Source organism: Crinia signifera, chromosome 9 (assembly GCF_055691185.1).
Source record: "Crinia signifera chromosome 9, ASM5569118v1, whole genome shotgun sequence".
NCBI lineage: Eukaryota > Metazoa > Chordata > Amphibia > Anura > Myobatrachidae > Crinia > Crinia signifera.
In genome coordinates, this window is record NC_139225.1 from 167,752,140 (window position 1) to 167,767,384 (window position 15,245).

Consider the following 15,245-nt stretch of genomic DNA (forward strand, 5'->3'; position numbering starts at 1 on the left):
CTGGTACTGTCCTCCTGCCCACTGTGACCGATGTAGTGCCCCCAGATGGCTGCCCACCTGGTACTGTCCTCCTGTCCAATGTGACCTATGTAGTGCCCCTAGATGGCTGTCCACCTGGTACTGTCCTCCTGCCCACTGTGACCTTTATAGTGCCCCCCCATATGGATGTCCACCTGGTACTGTCCTCATGCCCAATGTGACCTATGTAGTGCCCCTAGATGGCTGCCCACCTGGTACTGTCCTCCTGCCCAATGTGACCTATGTAGTGACCCTAGATGGCGGCCCACCTGGTACTGTCCTCCTGCCTAATGTGACCTATGTAGTACACCACTACATAGCTGCCCACCTGGTACTGTCCTCCTGCCCAATGTGACCTATATAGTGCCCCCTCCCTTAGATGGCTGCCCACCTGGTACTGTCCTCCTGCCCAATGTGACCTATATAATGCCCCACTACATGGCTGCCCACCTGGTACTGTCCTCCTGCCTAGTGTGACCTATATAGTGCCCCCTTATACGGCTGCCTGGTACTGTCCTCCTGCCCAATGTGACCTATGTGGTGCCCCCCTAGATGCCTGCCCACCTGGTACTGTCCTCCTGCCCAATGTGACCTATGTAGTGCCCCTATATGGCTGCCTACCTGGTAATGTCCTCCTGCCCAATGTGACCTATGTAGTGCCCCTATATGGCTGCCCACCTGGTACTGTCCTCCTGCCCACTGTGACCTTTGTAGTGTCCCCCCCCCTAGATGTCTGTCTGGCCAGGTACTGTCCTCACACCCACTGTGACCAATGTAGTGCCCCTAGATGGCTGCCCACCTGGTACTGTCGTCCTGCCCACTGTGACCTATGTAATGCCCCTAGATAGCTGCCCACCTGGTACTGTCCTCCTGCCCAATGTGACCTATGTAGTGACCCTAGATTGCTGCCCACCTGGTACTGTCCTCCTGTCCAATGTGACCTATGTAGTGCCCCAAGATGGCTGTCCACCTGGTACTGTCCTCCTGCCCACTGTAACCTATATAGTGCCCCCATATGGATGCCCACCTGGTACTGTCCTCCTGCCCAATGTGACCTATGTAGTGACCCTAGATGGCTGCCCACCTGGTACTGTCCTCCTGCCCAATGTGACCTATGTAGTGACCCTAGATGGCTGCCCACCTGGTACTGTCCTCCTGTCCAATGTGACCTATGTAGTGCCCCTAGATGGCTGTCCACCTGGTACTGTCCTCCTGCCCACTGTAACCTATATAGAGCCCCCCATATGGATGCCCACCTGGTACTGTCCTCATGCCCAATGTGACCTATGTAGTGCCCCTATATGGCTGCCCTACTGGTACTGTCCTCCTGACCAATGTGACCTATGTAGTGACCCTAGATGGCTGCCCACCTGGTACTGTCCTCCTGCCCAATGTGACCTATGTAGTACCCCACTACATAGCTGCCCACCTGGTACTGTCCTCCTGCCCAATGTGACCTATATAGTGCCCCTCCCTTAGATGGCTGCCCACCTGGTACTGTCCTCGTGCCCAATGTGACCTATATAATGCCCCACTACATGGCTGCCCACCTGGTACTCTCCTCCTGCCCAGTGTGACCTATATAGTGCCCCCCTAGATGGCTGCCTGGTACTGTCCTCCTGCCCAATGTGACTTATGTAGTGCCCCCCCTAGATGGCTGCCCACCTGGTACTGTCCTCCTGTCCAATGTGACCTAAGTAGTGCCCCTAGATGGCTGTCCACCTGGTACTGTCCTCCTGCCCACTGTGACCTATATAGTGCCCCCCATATGGATGCCCACCTGGTACTGTCCTCATGCCCAATGTGACCTATGTAGTGCCCCTATATGGCTCCCCACCTGGTACTGTCCTTCTGCCCAATGTGACCTATGTAGTGACCCTAGATGGCTGCCCACCTGGTACTGTCCTCCTGCCCAATGTGACCTATGTAGTGCATCTAGATGGCTGTCCACCTGGTACTGTCCTCCTGCCCACTGTAACCTATATAGTGCCCCCCATATGGATGCCCACCTGGTACTGTCCTCATGCCCAATGTGACCTATGTAGTGCCCCTATATGGCTGCCCACCTGGTACTGTCCTCCTGCCCACTGTGACCTATGTAGTGCCCCCCATAGATGGCTGCCTGGCCTGGTATTGTCCTCCTGCCCAATGTGACCTATGTAGTGCCACTAGATGGCTGCCCACCTGGTACTGTCCTCCTGCCCAATGTGACCTATGTAGTGCCCCACTACATGGCTGCCCACATGGTACTGTTCTGCCCAATGTGACCTATATGGCTAGATGGCTGCCTGGCCTGGTCCTGTCCTCCTGCCCAATGTGACCTATGTAGTGCCCCTCCTAGATGGCTGCTTGGCCTGGAACTGTCCTTCTGCCCAATGTGATTTATGTAGTGCCTCTAGATGGCTGCCCACCTGGTACTGTCCTCCTGCCTAATGGGAGTAGATAAGGCACACTTTTTCTTCAAACTAATTGGTTTTGACAGGTCCACGCCCCTTTTATACAGTTTGTCCACGCCCCCTTTTATTTAGTTTGATATCAAACGTGATAGCGTGTGATAGCTCGTATCACGTTTGATATCAAAAGTAGTATAAAATTAATATTAACCACCGTATTAAAATATAATTGGTTTGATACTGTAACTTCATACACTGATATTGGTTATGTGAAATAACACATATATAAAGTACGCGATATCTTAATCAGCTGGAAGAATTTCTAAACATAATGCTAAAAAAGTTGTTAGAAAAATATGGTATACAACAGATATATAATTCGTAGAAATGTAGATCTTGTTTTATATCAAATTTGATTTGTGTAGGATGTCTCGCAACGCCGATCATCAAAACAGCCGGCTGAAAGCCAGTTATTATAACGTATTAAAGCCGGGGAGTTTTTGCGGTTTTGATAAATATTATAAAGCTTTGAAAAATAAATTTAAAAGATCCGATGTGAGAAAATGGTTACAAGAGCAAGACGCGTACACATTGCACAAACCGGCTAGAAAAAACTATAAAAGGAATATGATATGCGTATCGGAAATAAATTTAAAAGATCCGATGTGAGAAAAAGTAGATCTTGTTGTATACCATATTTTTCTAGGAATATGATATGCGTATCGGATATAAATCAACAAGGGCAATGTGATTTGGTATAGCTCATAGATCTTTCACAGTGAATAATACAGGCAGATCATTACCAACTATAATAACACTTACCTTAGAACGATCCAAAAAGCACTACAACGAAGTGCCTGACCAAGCGTGTATCAAAAAATAAAAAATAAAAAGTTATATTCCACACGATAACTTCCACAGCATCTAAGGACCTTCTTGCTTTTAAAATAAATGAAATATCCGCGTACATAACAAAGAGGTCTGGGTATACATATGTTATGCATTTAAAGATACAGAGCCATTCAGTCTGGGCCTGACATGTTGTAGCCATTTAAATTTAAAGACACACAGCGTGAGAAGTATAGTGTTACTTTTAGAAAGACATCAGATATGACGGATGATTGTAATTTTCAAAAGTAATTTTAAACACCGGATTCCATAGTCTTTGAAGACGTTGACATTTACGTATGACGCAATTAGCGTAGACAGCACAGCAGGGCTGGTAACAATTATATTCATTAGAAAGCACATACCTCTGAAAAAAACATTTTCACACGGCTAACCGTTTAATTAGTTTAGACAGAACAAAGAAAGGCCATGAAATCTTTGCAACAGAGCATGAGTGGCATCTAGTGGCCATGTATTGCAGTTGCAAGCAAGTTCCAGACGGAGCTAGAGACTACAGAATTAACTTATATATTATATTTAACTGAACATTAACCCTGAACATTATCAATGCTGATAAATAAAGGATCTATATAAAGTATATATATATATATATATATATATATATATATATATATATATAGCTATATACAGTATATATATATATATATATATATATATATATATATACAGTATATATATATATATATGTGTGTAATGTGATGGTAGCATTATATTATGTGATGAATAAAATATGGATAATATGTTATATTATTTAAATCAGATATATATATATATATATATATCTCAATCAAATTACACAGGTGTAGTGGATAAGGTATATATTTTAAATTAAAAAGCATACACATACATATACAACAAATCTGTTGATCAATCATATAGAAGTCCAGATGGTATTTGTAAAAAGATTTATTCGGGAATCTTCCAAAATGATGACAAAGGCCCATATATATATAGGGCTTATGTATGCTGTTGTTGATGGTGTGCCATATCTGACATTTATTTAATAAGAATAAGGGTTTTTATTCAGGGGGGCAATTTAGTGGCATTTTATCGAGCTAAATATTCTGAACACAGCTGTGTTTTGCACAATATGCTATGTTATTTAAATCAAATATATATATATATATATATATATATATTTGATATGCCTGTCTATGACTTTGGAACACAACTCATGAATATTCAAATGAGACAAATGCAACACAGATGTGTTAACTGACTGAAACGTATAAATATGTTCTCCATGGGACCAGACAACTACCAGGCATCTGCCACACATTGAGGTTGAAGGTCTTCACACACACACACACTATTCAAGACAGAGAACTTGAAGTTTTGACTTGAAGTTTTGTTCCAGAACAGAGGGTAAGTCTAATTTAATTTTCTAAATAAATATATATATATATATATAGTTTGCGGCTGTATGCATTGTATTGTAATGTATTGGGAGTACATGCTGGCATACTGGCGGCTTGTGGTTAATCATTTATTTAGGAAGTGATTAGTGTATTGTGGGCTGTACATTATACATATTGCTTTTAAAAACACTTTAAACAATCTTAAAATATAGTTTGCTGCTGCATTCATTGTATTGTAATGTATTTGGAGTACATGCTGGCATACTGGCGGCTTGTGGTTAATCATTTATTTAGGACGTGATTAGTGTATTGTGGTCTGTACATTATACATATTGCTTTTAAAAATACTTTAAACAATCTTAAAATATAGTTTGCTGCTGCATGCATTGTATTGTAATGTATTAGGAGTACATGCTGGCATACTGGATGCTTGTGGTTAATCATTTATTTAGGAAGTGGTTAGTGTATTGTGGTCTGTACATTATACATATTGCTTTTAAAAATACTTTAAACAATCTTAAAATATAGTTTGCTGCTGCATGCATTGTATTGTAATGTATCGGGAGTACATGCTGGCATACTGGATGCTTGTGGTTAATCATTTATTTAGGAAGTGGTTAGTGTATTGTGGTCTGTACATTATACATATTGCTTTTAAAAATACTTTAAACAAACTTAAAATATAGTTTGCTGCGGCCTGCATTGTATTGTAATGTATTGGGAGTACATGCTGGCATACTGGATGCTTGTGGTTAATCATTTATTTAGGAAGTGGTTAGTGTATTGTGGTCTGTACATTATACATATTGCTTTTAAAAATACAGTATATTGTGTTATTACAATTTACAGGTCGTTAATGTTAGTCATCGCAGATTACGGTATTACGGCTTTGATATTTATAAATAGCTTCATTTTAATATTGTATCATTGTATTATACATAATGATTTTAAATTTTATGCGATTTTGTGCACGCAAATTCTTTTATGATTGCTGAATGATGTATGTTGTTATCAACAGTGACATCTAGTGGTTGTTGCAGAAATTTACTTTGAACTTAAGCTATCAACAAAACACCAACATGCAGGTGTGTATATGATATTTACAATAGTTTAACAATATCTTATTGTATTGTTATTTCAACTTATTATTATTTATTACAGAGAAAGGAATACAAAACCATTAATGCAAATAAAATAAGTCTCAGAGATTTTCAAGATTTACCCAGCTTCCAACAGCAGTCAAATGAGCAGACAAATACATGTAAGTTTACAGACCAAAGACACATTGTTGTTGCTAGGGGCATGATTTGTTAAGGCACAGGGGCTATTGACAGGTTTTATAAATGTTACGTTGTTGGTGTTAATTATTATTACAAGGCTCAGTTGTGTTAGTCACAGGATCTGTTAAGACAAGCGCCCTATTGGTATAAATGTTACACGTGTTGATTGTATTTTTCGTTCTACAAAATTGTTGTGTTAATTTTTATTTTATTTTTTATGTATATATTATTTTTTATTAAATTGTTAATCCCATAAATCAGTTTCAGATGTCACAAATGACGCATCTGAAGTTGGATCATATGGTTCGGATTTCACAGTCGGTCCGGATCTGACGACATTCGAAAACCCATACGCAGCATACTCTGATTTGTCCGAATCGCAAAAATGTAGGTGATCATAAGCCGTCAAAAAAAATGTGATGTATGTTAAAAAAAATGTGATATATTATTATTTCCAAAAATATGTCTCTCTCTCTCTCTCTCTCTCTCTCTCTCACGCTATCTCGCGCGAACTCTCACGTTCTCACTCATATATATATATATATATATATATATATATATATCCTGTTATATTCATTTTTATACTGACTGTGATATTAATGTGTTTTTTGTTCTCTGTTAGTATCGCCGATTATGTCGAAATCTGATGCAGAACACATAATGGATGATCTCTGGAATTTACCATCGGCAAAACACTATAAACAGCTATACCAGACCCCGGCTATACAAGGTGAATTTTGACGATTGGCTAGCGGTGTTTTTATAATGTGTTTTTGTGTTAAATGTTGCATATCGTCGCAAAATCATGAATAGTGTCCACAGGAGTTGTTGTTATCATGACTTAAATGACGTTTTTTTTTTTTTTTTTTTTTTTTCTCAAGTCGGCGAATGTGTCGTTAATTGATAATATATGTATTACAGATGACATAGCTAGCCGGTATGAACCTACGGTACCTAGGGCCGATACGTGTGAAGCGGGACCATCCGGATACAGAGAACCGACATCGGATGTTGGATCAAACGCCAAACAACCCAACAGCGCATTGGCTAAAGGAGCAAAAAGAGCCCAGATCAGCGATCAAGCTTTCTGGTCATTGTTTAAAGGAACCATGCCGGCGCAAACCTTTGACAAATACCCGTGTATGTTTATTTATTTGGTTTCTTATATAGCACAACATTTACCACTGTTCTTTACAAATGGAAACCACAGGTATTAAACAGACTGTGTAGATGAAAACCGACATGGATGGGTTGGGTGTTTTGGGAGGCGGGTCTGAAGGTGTTATAAAGCGGTTGTCTTAGTGTCCGCGAATGTGTAACTAAAACGTTGTTATTTTTTATTTACAGCGGATCCGCGACGATTCGCAAAAATGATAGCCGCGGCCGGGGTTGCTCAACCACTCAATGCTGAAATGGATGGGGGTGAATCAGCTAAAACGGTGATCGACCCACAACTTCAAGAAGATGTATCAAGGGCCGAGATCATGGCCACCGAGCGCGACGATTTCAAGCCAAGCAAGCGGAGAATTACAAAAAGTCGAGCCGGTCAAGAAAACAAGGCCGATTTATCAGATCTTAAAAGAAGATTGAAATATTCGGAAGGTAGGCCCGTGAGAAAAAGAATTGCATTACAAACCGTGCCAACCGTGAGTAATGTGGATTACCCGCACGCATTTACAACACCTGCAACACCTACTGAATCCGACATTGACATTGCCGGTAATACAAAGACTGTGAAGACTCGTAAAACTTTACGACTGTCAAGAGAGAGATACACGCCGCTGACGGATGATGATGTCATCGTAATTTCAGACACGCAGGAACATCATACTGCAGAAACGCAAAGCGTGGTCAGTAACACGCCTGCAGCTACATTATCCGCTAATGATGAGGACTTAAATGGGCAAACATTTTTTATCACCCCTAGTGAAGAGTCAGTCTCAGATACACCACAGAATGATGATGAGGCTGTAACATCTGTAGCCGGAATCCCTGATAAAGTAATGGGTGATGATTACACAAAACTACCCAGTGTTTTTACCACGGTCGGCGAGGCAACCGCATCGGGCGGTGCGGATGCCCCGCCGACCGTGGTATCGACAGACATAGTTGATGGGTTTCAGAATGTGGAACAATTAGGACAAGATGCGGAAATACAATACTACGCGGTCATGGGGAGGATGCGTGAGCATATAGGGTACATGCGTAGAAATGTCAATACCATGTTGAACCGTATAAAAGATGAGCTTTATGGTTCAAAAAAGAAGCCAGAGATCATTAAAGAACTTGTAGAAATGTACATGAATGTAACATCAAATCATATATCAGAGACCGTGAGGACTAGGGATTTTATTAAAGCGAACATGTATCATTTTGCCGAGATAATTGAAACGGATCCGTGACTAGGCATGGTGGGTTATGGGTTGAAACGTAATTTACATGTGTGTAAAAAAGCCCCAAGAATTAAAGCAAATGTACCGTGCAAAATCTCACACTTATTTCGCCGTTCGAAAATAAAACAGGCTTTAAAATGCATATACAGGCTGAGAAAGCGTAAACAACACAGGGGGCGATGCACAACCCCAACCCCAGGTGCACAGGCTGACAAATCACCGGACCAACCATTACCGGGTGACGCTGCGTCACCTGACAATGTTGAACACCCCGCAACGCCCATGCATAATGACATAGATGGGGGTGCGCCACCCGGTAATGGTGAAGGTCGGCGAGATGTGTACTTAGAAGCTGTTAACAGGTATGAGCGACACCATCCTAATTTCAGAGCTATTGAGTATCATAATCATTTTCAATTTGTTAATTTGGAAAGAGTTACATCATTTGCAGAGGGTGTTGAAGCCGTACACAACGCTATACAGGTTATGATTGATGAATTCATGGTTGGTGTTGACCCTAATGATCGTGTACAGTTAAGATTGGAGGGGGGTGGTTTACACAACGCCATCTACTCACACCGAAAGCCGCAAGAATCATTAGACGCTGTCAGTTTCTTGAATCAAATTACAAACACTCTTCAAAGTAACGCTGAATTCTTATTAGGCACGGGTTTAAGGTTTGTGATCACTGTTTTTAGAAATAGAGCGGGTGGGGCCCTAACTGGTCGCGGCCTTAGACGCATTCCATACAGCTTAATTATAGAAAGGCGCAGAAGACACCTGTATGATTTCAACAATACGCACAATTATTTGTGCTTTGCGGCATCGATCTGCAAACTTCTGGATAAAGGTAATGCCACAGACGCTGAAATACACGATCGGGCGCTTCAAATTCATAAGGATTTGAACCTACCGATCGATAAAGCAGTCAGCTTTAGCGACGTTGTTGTTTTTGAAAAACACTTAAAAACAAAAATTACAATATTATATCATAATAATCGTTCTTGGCATTACTATTCTTCAGATTCGCGCTACGGTGATACCCTGTATGTATTATATCACGATTCACACTATTATGGCCTGATTAATATCTGCGCATTTCTCGGATCGAGATTTTTCTGTTCCTTATGTAATCGAACTTATGAGCGCAAAAATAGCCACGATTGTCTTTTCTTTTGTAAGGCTTGTCACAGACAAGCGTGCGCTGATGATGGGGCTTCCGCATTAAGATGTTCGGTTTGTAGGGTGTTTTGCAGATCGCGTGAATGTTTAGAGGAGCACAAATCCTTAGCTTTAGATCGCAAAATATCCTGTCTTGAACATGTTTATTGCGACAGGTGTTGTCTCTACCGTCGCAGGTCTCATGAGTGTCAGGGGCTAAAGTGTTCTACTTGCAAGGCATATGTTGATGGGTTTGCGGATCATTTGTGTTACATACAGCCCATCAAAGCGGAAGAACCCACCACCAAATACATCTTTTTTGATTTCGAATGCATGCAGGAGACAGGTATACATATACCAAACTACTGTTACGCTCTCACATTAATGGGTGAGAAATCCTGGGAGTTTAAGGGCAAAGCTTGTATCGATGATTTTGTAAAGACGTTCATGAAACCAAAATTTGCGCATTACACATTCATAGCCCATAACGCTGGGCGGTATGATTCGTATTTTGTATTGAACAAGATCATCAAAGAACGGTATACAGTATCCCTCATCTCTAATGGCGGAAACATAATGTGTATCACAATAAAAGATCTGAAGATTAGGTTTATAGACTCTCTCAATTTTCTCCCCATGAAATTGAGCAGATTTCCAAAGGCCATGGGATTTGATGGCGTTAAAGGTCATTTCCCGCATTTTTTTAACACAGCCGATAACCAAAATTACATAGGGGTCATGCCCTCAATAGAATATTTTGGCCTACAACACATGATGCCTGAGGAGGCCGCTGATGTTACAGAGTGGTACGAAAAAAACAAACACAAGGCGTTTAATTTTCAAAAAGAATTAATACGATATTGTAAAGAGGATGTCAGAATATTGCAAAAAGGGTGCGCAGCTTTCAGATCAGCCGTTATAGCCATGACAGAACAGGAGTTTGTAATAGCGGCAGAGAAAAAAGATGTAGCCGTTAAACGTCACGTTGATCCATTCCAACTGACGACTTTAGCGTCGGTTTGTATGGCTATGTATCGTTGTAAATATTTACAGGCAAACACATTGGCTCTTGTACCGGGTGATAACTATCACAAGACCCAGAAGCGTTACTCAACACCAGCCATACAGTGGTTAATGTACATAGAACACAAAGAAGGTGTGAGTATAAGACACGCTGGTGGTGAGAAGAAAGTCGGTAGATACAGTCTGGATGGTTACGCCGTGATTAACGGCGTGCCAACAGCTTTTGAATTCCAGGGGTGTTTTTATCACGGTTGTGACAACTGTTACAAAACCGATGATGAAAACAATCTGACTAAAACAACCTACGGTCAACTGCGGCACAAGACACAGTTAAGGATACAATACCTTAAACGGTGTGGATTTCAGATAAGGGAGATGTGGGGGTGTGAGTGGAAGAAAATGAGGGAGACTGATGAGGAGCTTCAGGTTTTTCTGAAAGGTTTGGAAATCCCTGACCCCTTGGATCCTCGTGATGGTCTTTATGGCGGCCGCACTAACGCCATAAAACTTTATCACAAGACAGAGTGCGATGAAAAAATACACTATTTTGACTTTACTAGCCTATACCCATTTGTCAACAAGACCAAGACATATCCTATACATCACCCACGCATCATTTATAAGGACTTTGATGATGTCACAAAGTATTTCGGTTTTGTTAAATTAAAAATTAATCCTCCGCGAGGCCTTTTCTTTCCAGTTTTACCGGTTAAAATGAATGGTAAGTTAATGTTTCCGCTGTGCCGCACATGCGCCGAATCTGGACAGTGTGAGCCGTGTGTTCATGACTCAGAAAACCGCGCCCTAACCGGTACATGGTGCACAGTGGAGATAAATCTTGCTATAGAAAAGGGGTACAAAGTGTGTAAAATCTATGAGGTGTGGCATTTTGATGAGAGATCTGATGATCTGTTTTCAGGTTACATTAAAACACACCTCAGAGATAAACAGGAGGCTTCTGGTTACCCTGATTGGTGTACAGACTCTGTGAAACAACAAGAGTACATAGACGCGTATCAAAAAAATGAGGGCATAGCTTTAAGACACGAACACATAAATGTCAACCCCGCCAAAAGACAAATTTCTAAATTGTTTTTAAACTCATTATGGGGTAAATTTGGTCAACGTAGCAACATGCCCAATACTTGTCTAGTGACAGATCCTGATAAGCTTTTTGAATATGCCTTTCAACCACACTATGAGGTGTCTGCTTTAGACTTCATAGACTCAGAAACTGTTATGGTCAACTGGAAATACGCCAAAGACCATTATACCAGATCTTCAACAACAAATATATTTATAGCAGCATTTACCACAGCGCACGCCCGCGTCGAGTTGTACAACCTATTGGATAGATTACAAGATAGATGTCTGTATCACGATACAGATTCTGTAATTTTTGTCAGCAGGCCCGGTGAGTGGAATCCGCCATTAGGCGATTATCTAGGGGAGTTGACCAGCGAACTACCATCTGGTACGCATATAACAGAGTTTGTTTCAGCCGGCCCCAAGTCATACGGCTATAGACTAAGCAACGGCAAGACGAGCCTCAAGGTCAAAGGTATAACGTTGAATGTTTGTAATGAGCAGCACGTTAACTTTGACAGTCTGAAAGAACTGGTCTTAGATTATCCTTTAAACCCCAAAGGCGAGGATCAGAAAAAAATTGTGACCAGGCAGCCCGGTATAGTACGTGTGAAAAAGTACTGGCAGATTGAAACCCGTATGCTGCAGAAAACGCAAAAGTGCGTTTACACTAAACGTAACCTCACGGATAATTTTACAACCCTACCATTTGGTTATTAAGATGGATATCCGTTTTCAACACCCCTTCTCCTGTATTTTAGCCGGACCCTCCAATTCGGGGAAAAGTTATTTTGTGAAAACGCTAATACAACACGCATCCACACATATGACGCATGTTCCTGATAATATTGTTTGGTTTTACACCTGTTGGCAACCGATATACGACCAACTTCTGAGTGCTCACCCTGGTATGCGTTTTATAGAGGGGTTGCCCGAGTCATTTAGCGACGACCAGCTTTTTCCCCCTGATAAGATTAATTTAACGGTGATAGATGACTTGATGGATGCAGCGAGTAATAATTCTGAGGTTGAGAAAGCGTTCACAAAGTATGTGCACCATCGTAATCTCAGTGTCATGTACCTTGTGCAAAACATATTTTGTCAAGGTAGAAAGAGCAGGACTATACATTTAAACACAAAATATATGGTCCTGTTTAAAAACCCCAGGGATAAAATGCAGGTTAGCATTCTGGCTAGACAAATGTACCCATCAAAATATCGTTTTTTTCTTGAAGCCTATGAGTCCGCTACGGAGCCACCATACGGTTATTTACTGGTTGATTTAAGAAACAATGCCCTTGATGATTATCGTTTACGAAGCGGTTTATTTCCCCCCGACACACCAGTAGCTTATGTTGTTAAGAAGCGGGGTTCTAAATAGCTATAACCGCGCATCCTATAGTCATTCATTACCACTTCTAACAGCTGTGAACATGTCGACCAGGATAAGGCGTAATTGGGCCCTTTTAAAAACCCTCATTAAAGCCAAACCGGCCCAAAGAAACGCTATATTATCCAACGCTTCAAACGATTTGGTGACAGCCATATGTGAGATTGCTCTCAATACGCTTAAAGGTAAAATACCCCTGTCACAGCGCCAGTTGAACTACCTTAAAAAGAAGAGGTCCCTTATAAAATCGCTTTGTAATAAGAAATGCGCCATTGGGAAAAAGAAGAGGTTGGTGAAACAGTCGGGTGGGTTTATCGGATCGTTGCTAGGATTTGCCATTCCATTAATTACCGGACTACTGTCTAATCGGTGATGGAATACGCTGAGAAAATGTATCTGGTCCCCCAGCAACAGATAGACCGTTTAAACAACAAACCAACCGGCGATGATATACGCAAAACAGCCACGCAAAGCCTAGATGCTGAGATCATAAGTATACTACATAATAATGCTTTATCAGAGTATGAAAAGGCAAAACGCTACACAGCTGTGTTACAGAGATACCTGGTGTTGAGTAAACAAACTGATAGAGAAATGTCAACTTTAACGCTTTTATCACCCGGTGCAAATGCTGTTGAGGATACCGCTAACCCTACACAAGATGATGCTACCGACGCTGTTTACCACGATGTCTTGAACAGTGTTAATGCGCGGTATAAAAAGAACTGTGAAATACTAATGAGTAAAATGGTTCGCTCTAAAGACGTTGCGAATTGGGACCGCAAGGGTGTGTTTATGTATAAAGGCGTCACAGTGCCAGGATCCAATGTGTTAGACTTGATAAGGGGTATCACGCAAAATCACAGCGTGACGAGTCATAAAATGCCTAACGGTTGGATTGAGTTTATGCGCGCTATGGCTGAGTTGAATATCCCGTCCACTGTAGTTGGTAATGCATCAAACAGATTACAGTTAGATCGCTTAAAAGCTGAAATCTACGATGATGAAATTGGCAATGTAAATATATCCTCCCCAATACACAACATTAAAAAAAGTCGTATAAATGTTTTAAATTCCCCCGGGTTAACAACGCCACACGGCTACTTACTACCGAGGAAAAGATCCGTAAATCTGTTTCAGGATTCGCAGTGGTTGAACCTTTAACATATAACTAATTTATAATGTTTTTATACAATGTATTTTTGTGCGTTTAATTTGTACGATGACGTTTAATTTGTATTGTATCATGTATTTAGTGTATTGTTTTAACTGTAAAGTTTATCGTGTTATTCGTGATTATTTTGCTGTAAATACATTTTGTCTGTACCAATAAAATAAGATTATGATTTATAAAATGCTGTTTTGTTCTTTGATTCTAATCAGTTTGTCTGCAAAAATGTACAATCACACGGTATAAAGTTCAATAAGCAAGATTTTTTAATAGAAAGTAACCATAAGCAATGTACATACAGCATTTCAATCACAACATTAGTTACAAGTTACACAAACAATTTTGTATTACACATCAAACACATGTTGGTTACTGGTGACACAGGACTGTATACAGTTACCCGTATATCGACTCAAACAATGACTTCTAGGGAGACGTCTTACAAAGTTTGATACATAGCGATCATTACGTTTTGTATCATAACTAAAACGGGCCAACACATCTGTATATTTGTAATTTTTACACATGAAAAATATAAAGTATATACAATATTGTCCACAAACGGTACTGTTAAAACCTTGCAACTGCTTATTTTGGTGGTAAATTCTTTTTGAATTTGAGTTTAAAAAATTTATTATGGCCTTTGGGAATAGGGGGTTGTCAGGTTCTAATCCGTAAGAGTCCAAAAAGTAACACTCGCTCTGGTTGTTAAAATAAACGGCCAACCAATGCTCCCCCGGTTGGGCGCTGGTATGTGTGTTGATTACAAACGCGCAGGGGTATTGCGATAGTTTACCGCTCGGTAGCGTATCGCACGGGAAGGTCCCTTTAAAAAACAGCCGCGTCACCGGATTAGCGTACAGTATACAATTTATCTGTAATGTGTTCATATCGCTGCTTGGGGTGATGAATATTGGTAAATATACGATAAATATAAAAATTATTTATTTCATTTATAGATAATCATACAGCACATCGCGCCTCTGGTTGATCTCGATGATATTATCAAATAATGCGTATATTATTATGTTGACTGTCCGGTCTAGTGCTCCTGCAAACCGGA

The 15,245-nt window shown here is 40.8% G+C and overlaps 1 protein-coding gene across 1 annotated transcript; it reads left to right on the plus strand.

Moving 5' to 3' along the window:
• The first annotated feature begins 5,028 nt into the window (after positions 1 to 5,028).
• Positions 5,029 to 8,360, plus strand: LOC146036426 (uncharacterized). Its single transcript, XM_083160423.1, has 6 exons — positions 5,029 to 5,763; positions 5,840 to 5,939; positions 6,220 to 6,345; positions 6,581 to 6,688; positions 6,880 to 7,098; positions 7,306 to 8,360. Exons 1-6 carry the CDS (start codon positions 5,758 to 5,760, stop codon positions 8,358 to 8,360), a joined length of 1,614 nt encoding a protein of 537 aa, XP_083016549.1. The 5' UTR covers positions 5,029 to 5,757.
• Positions 8,361 to 15,245: the final 6,885 nt, after the last annotated feature.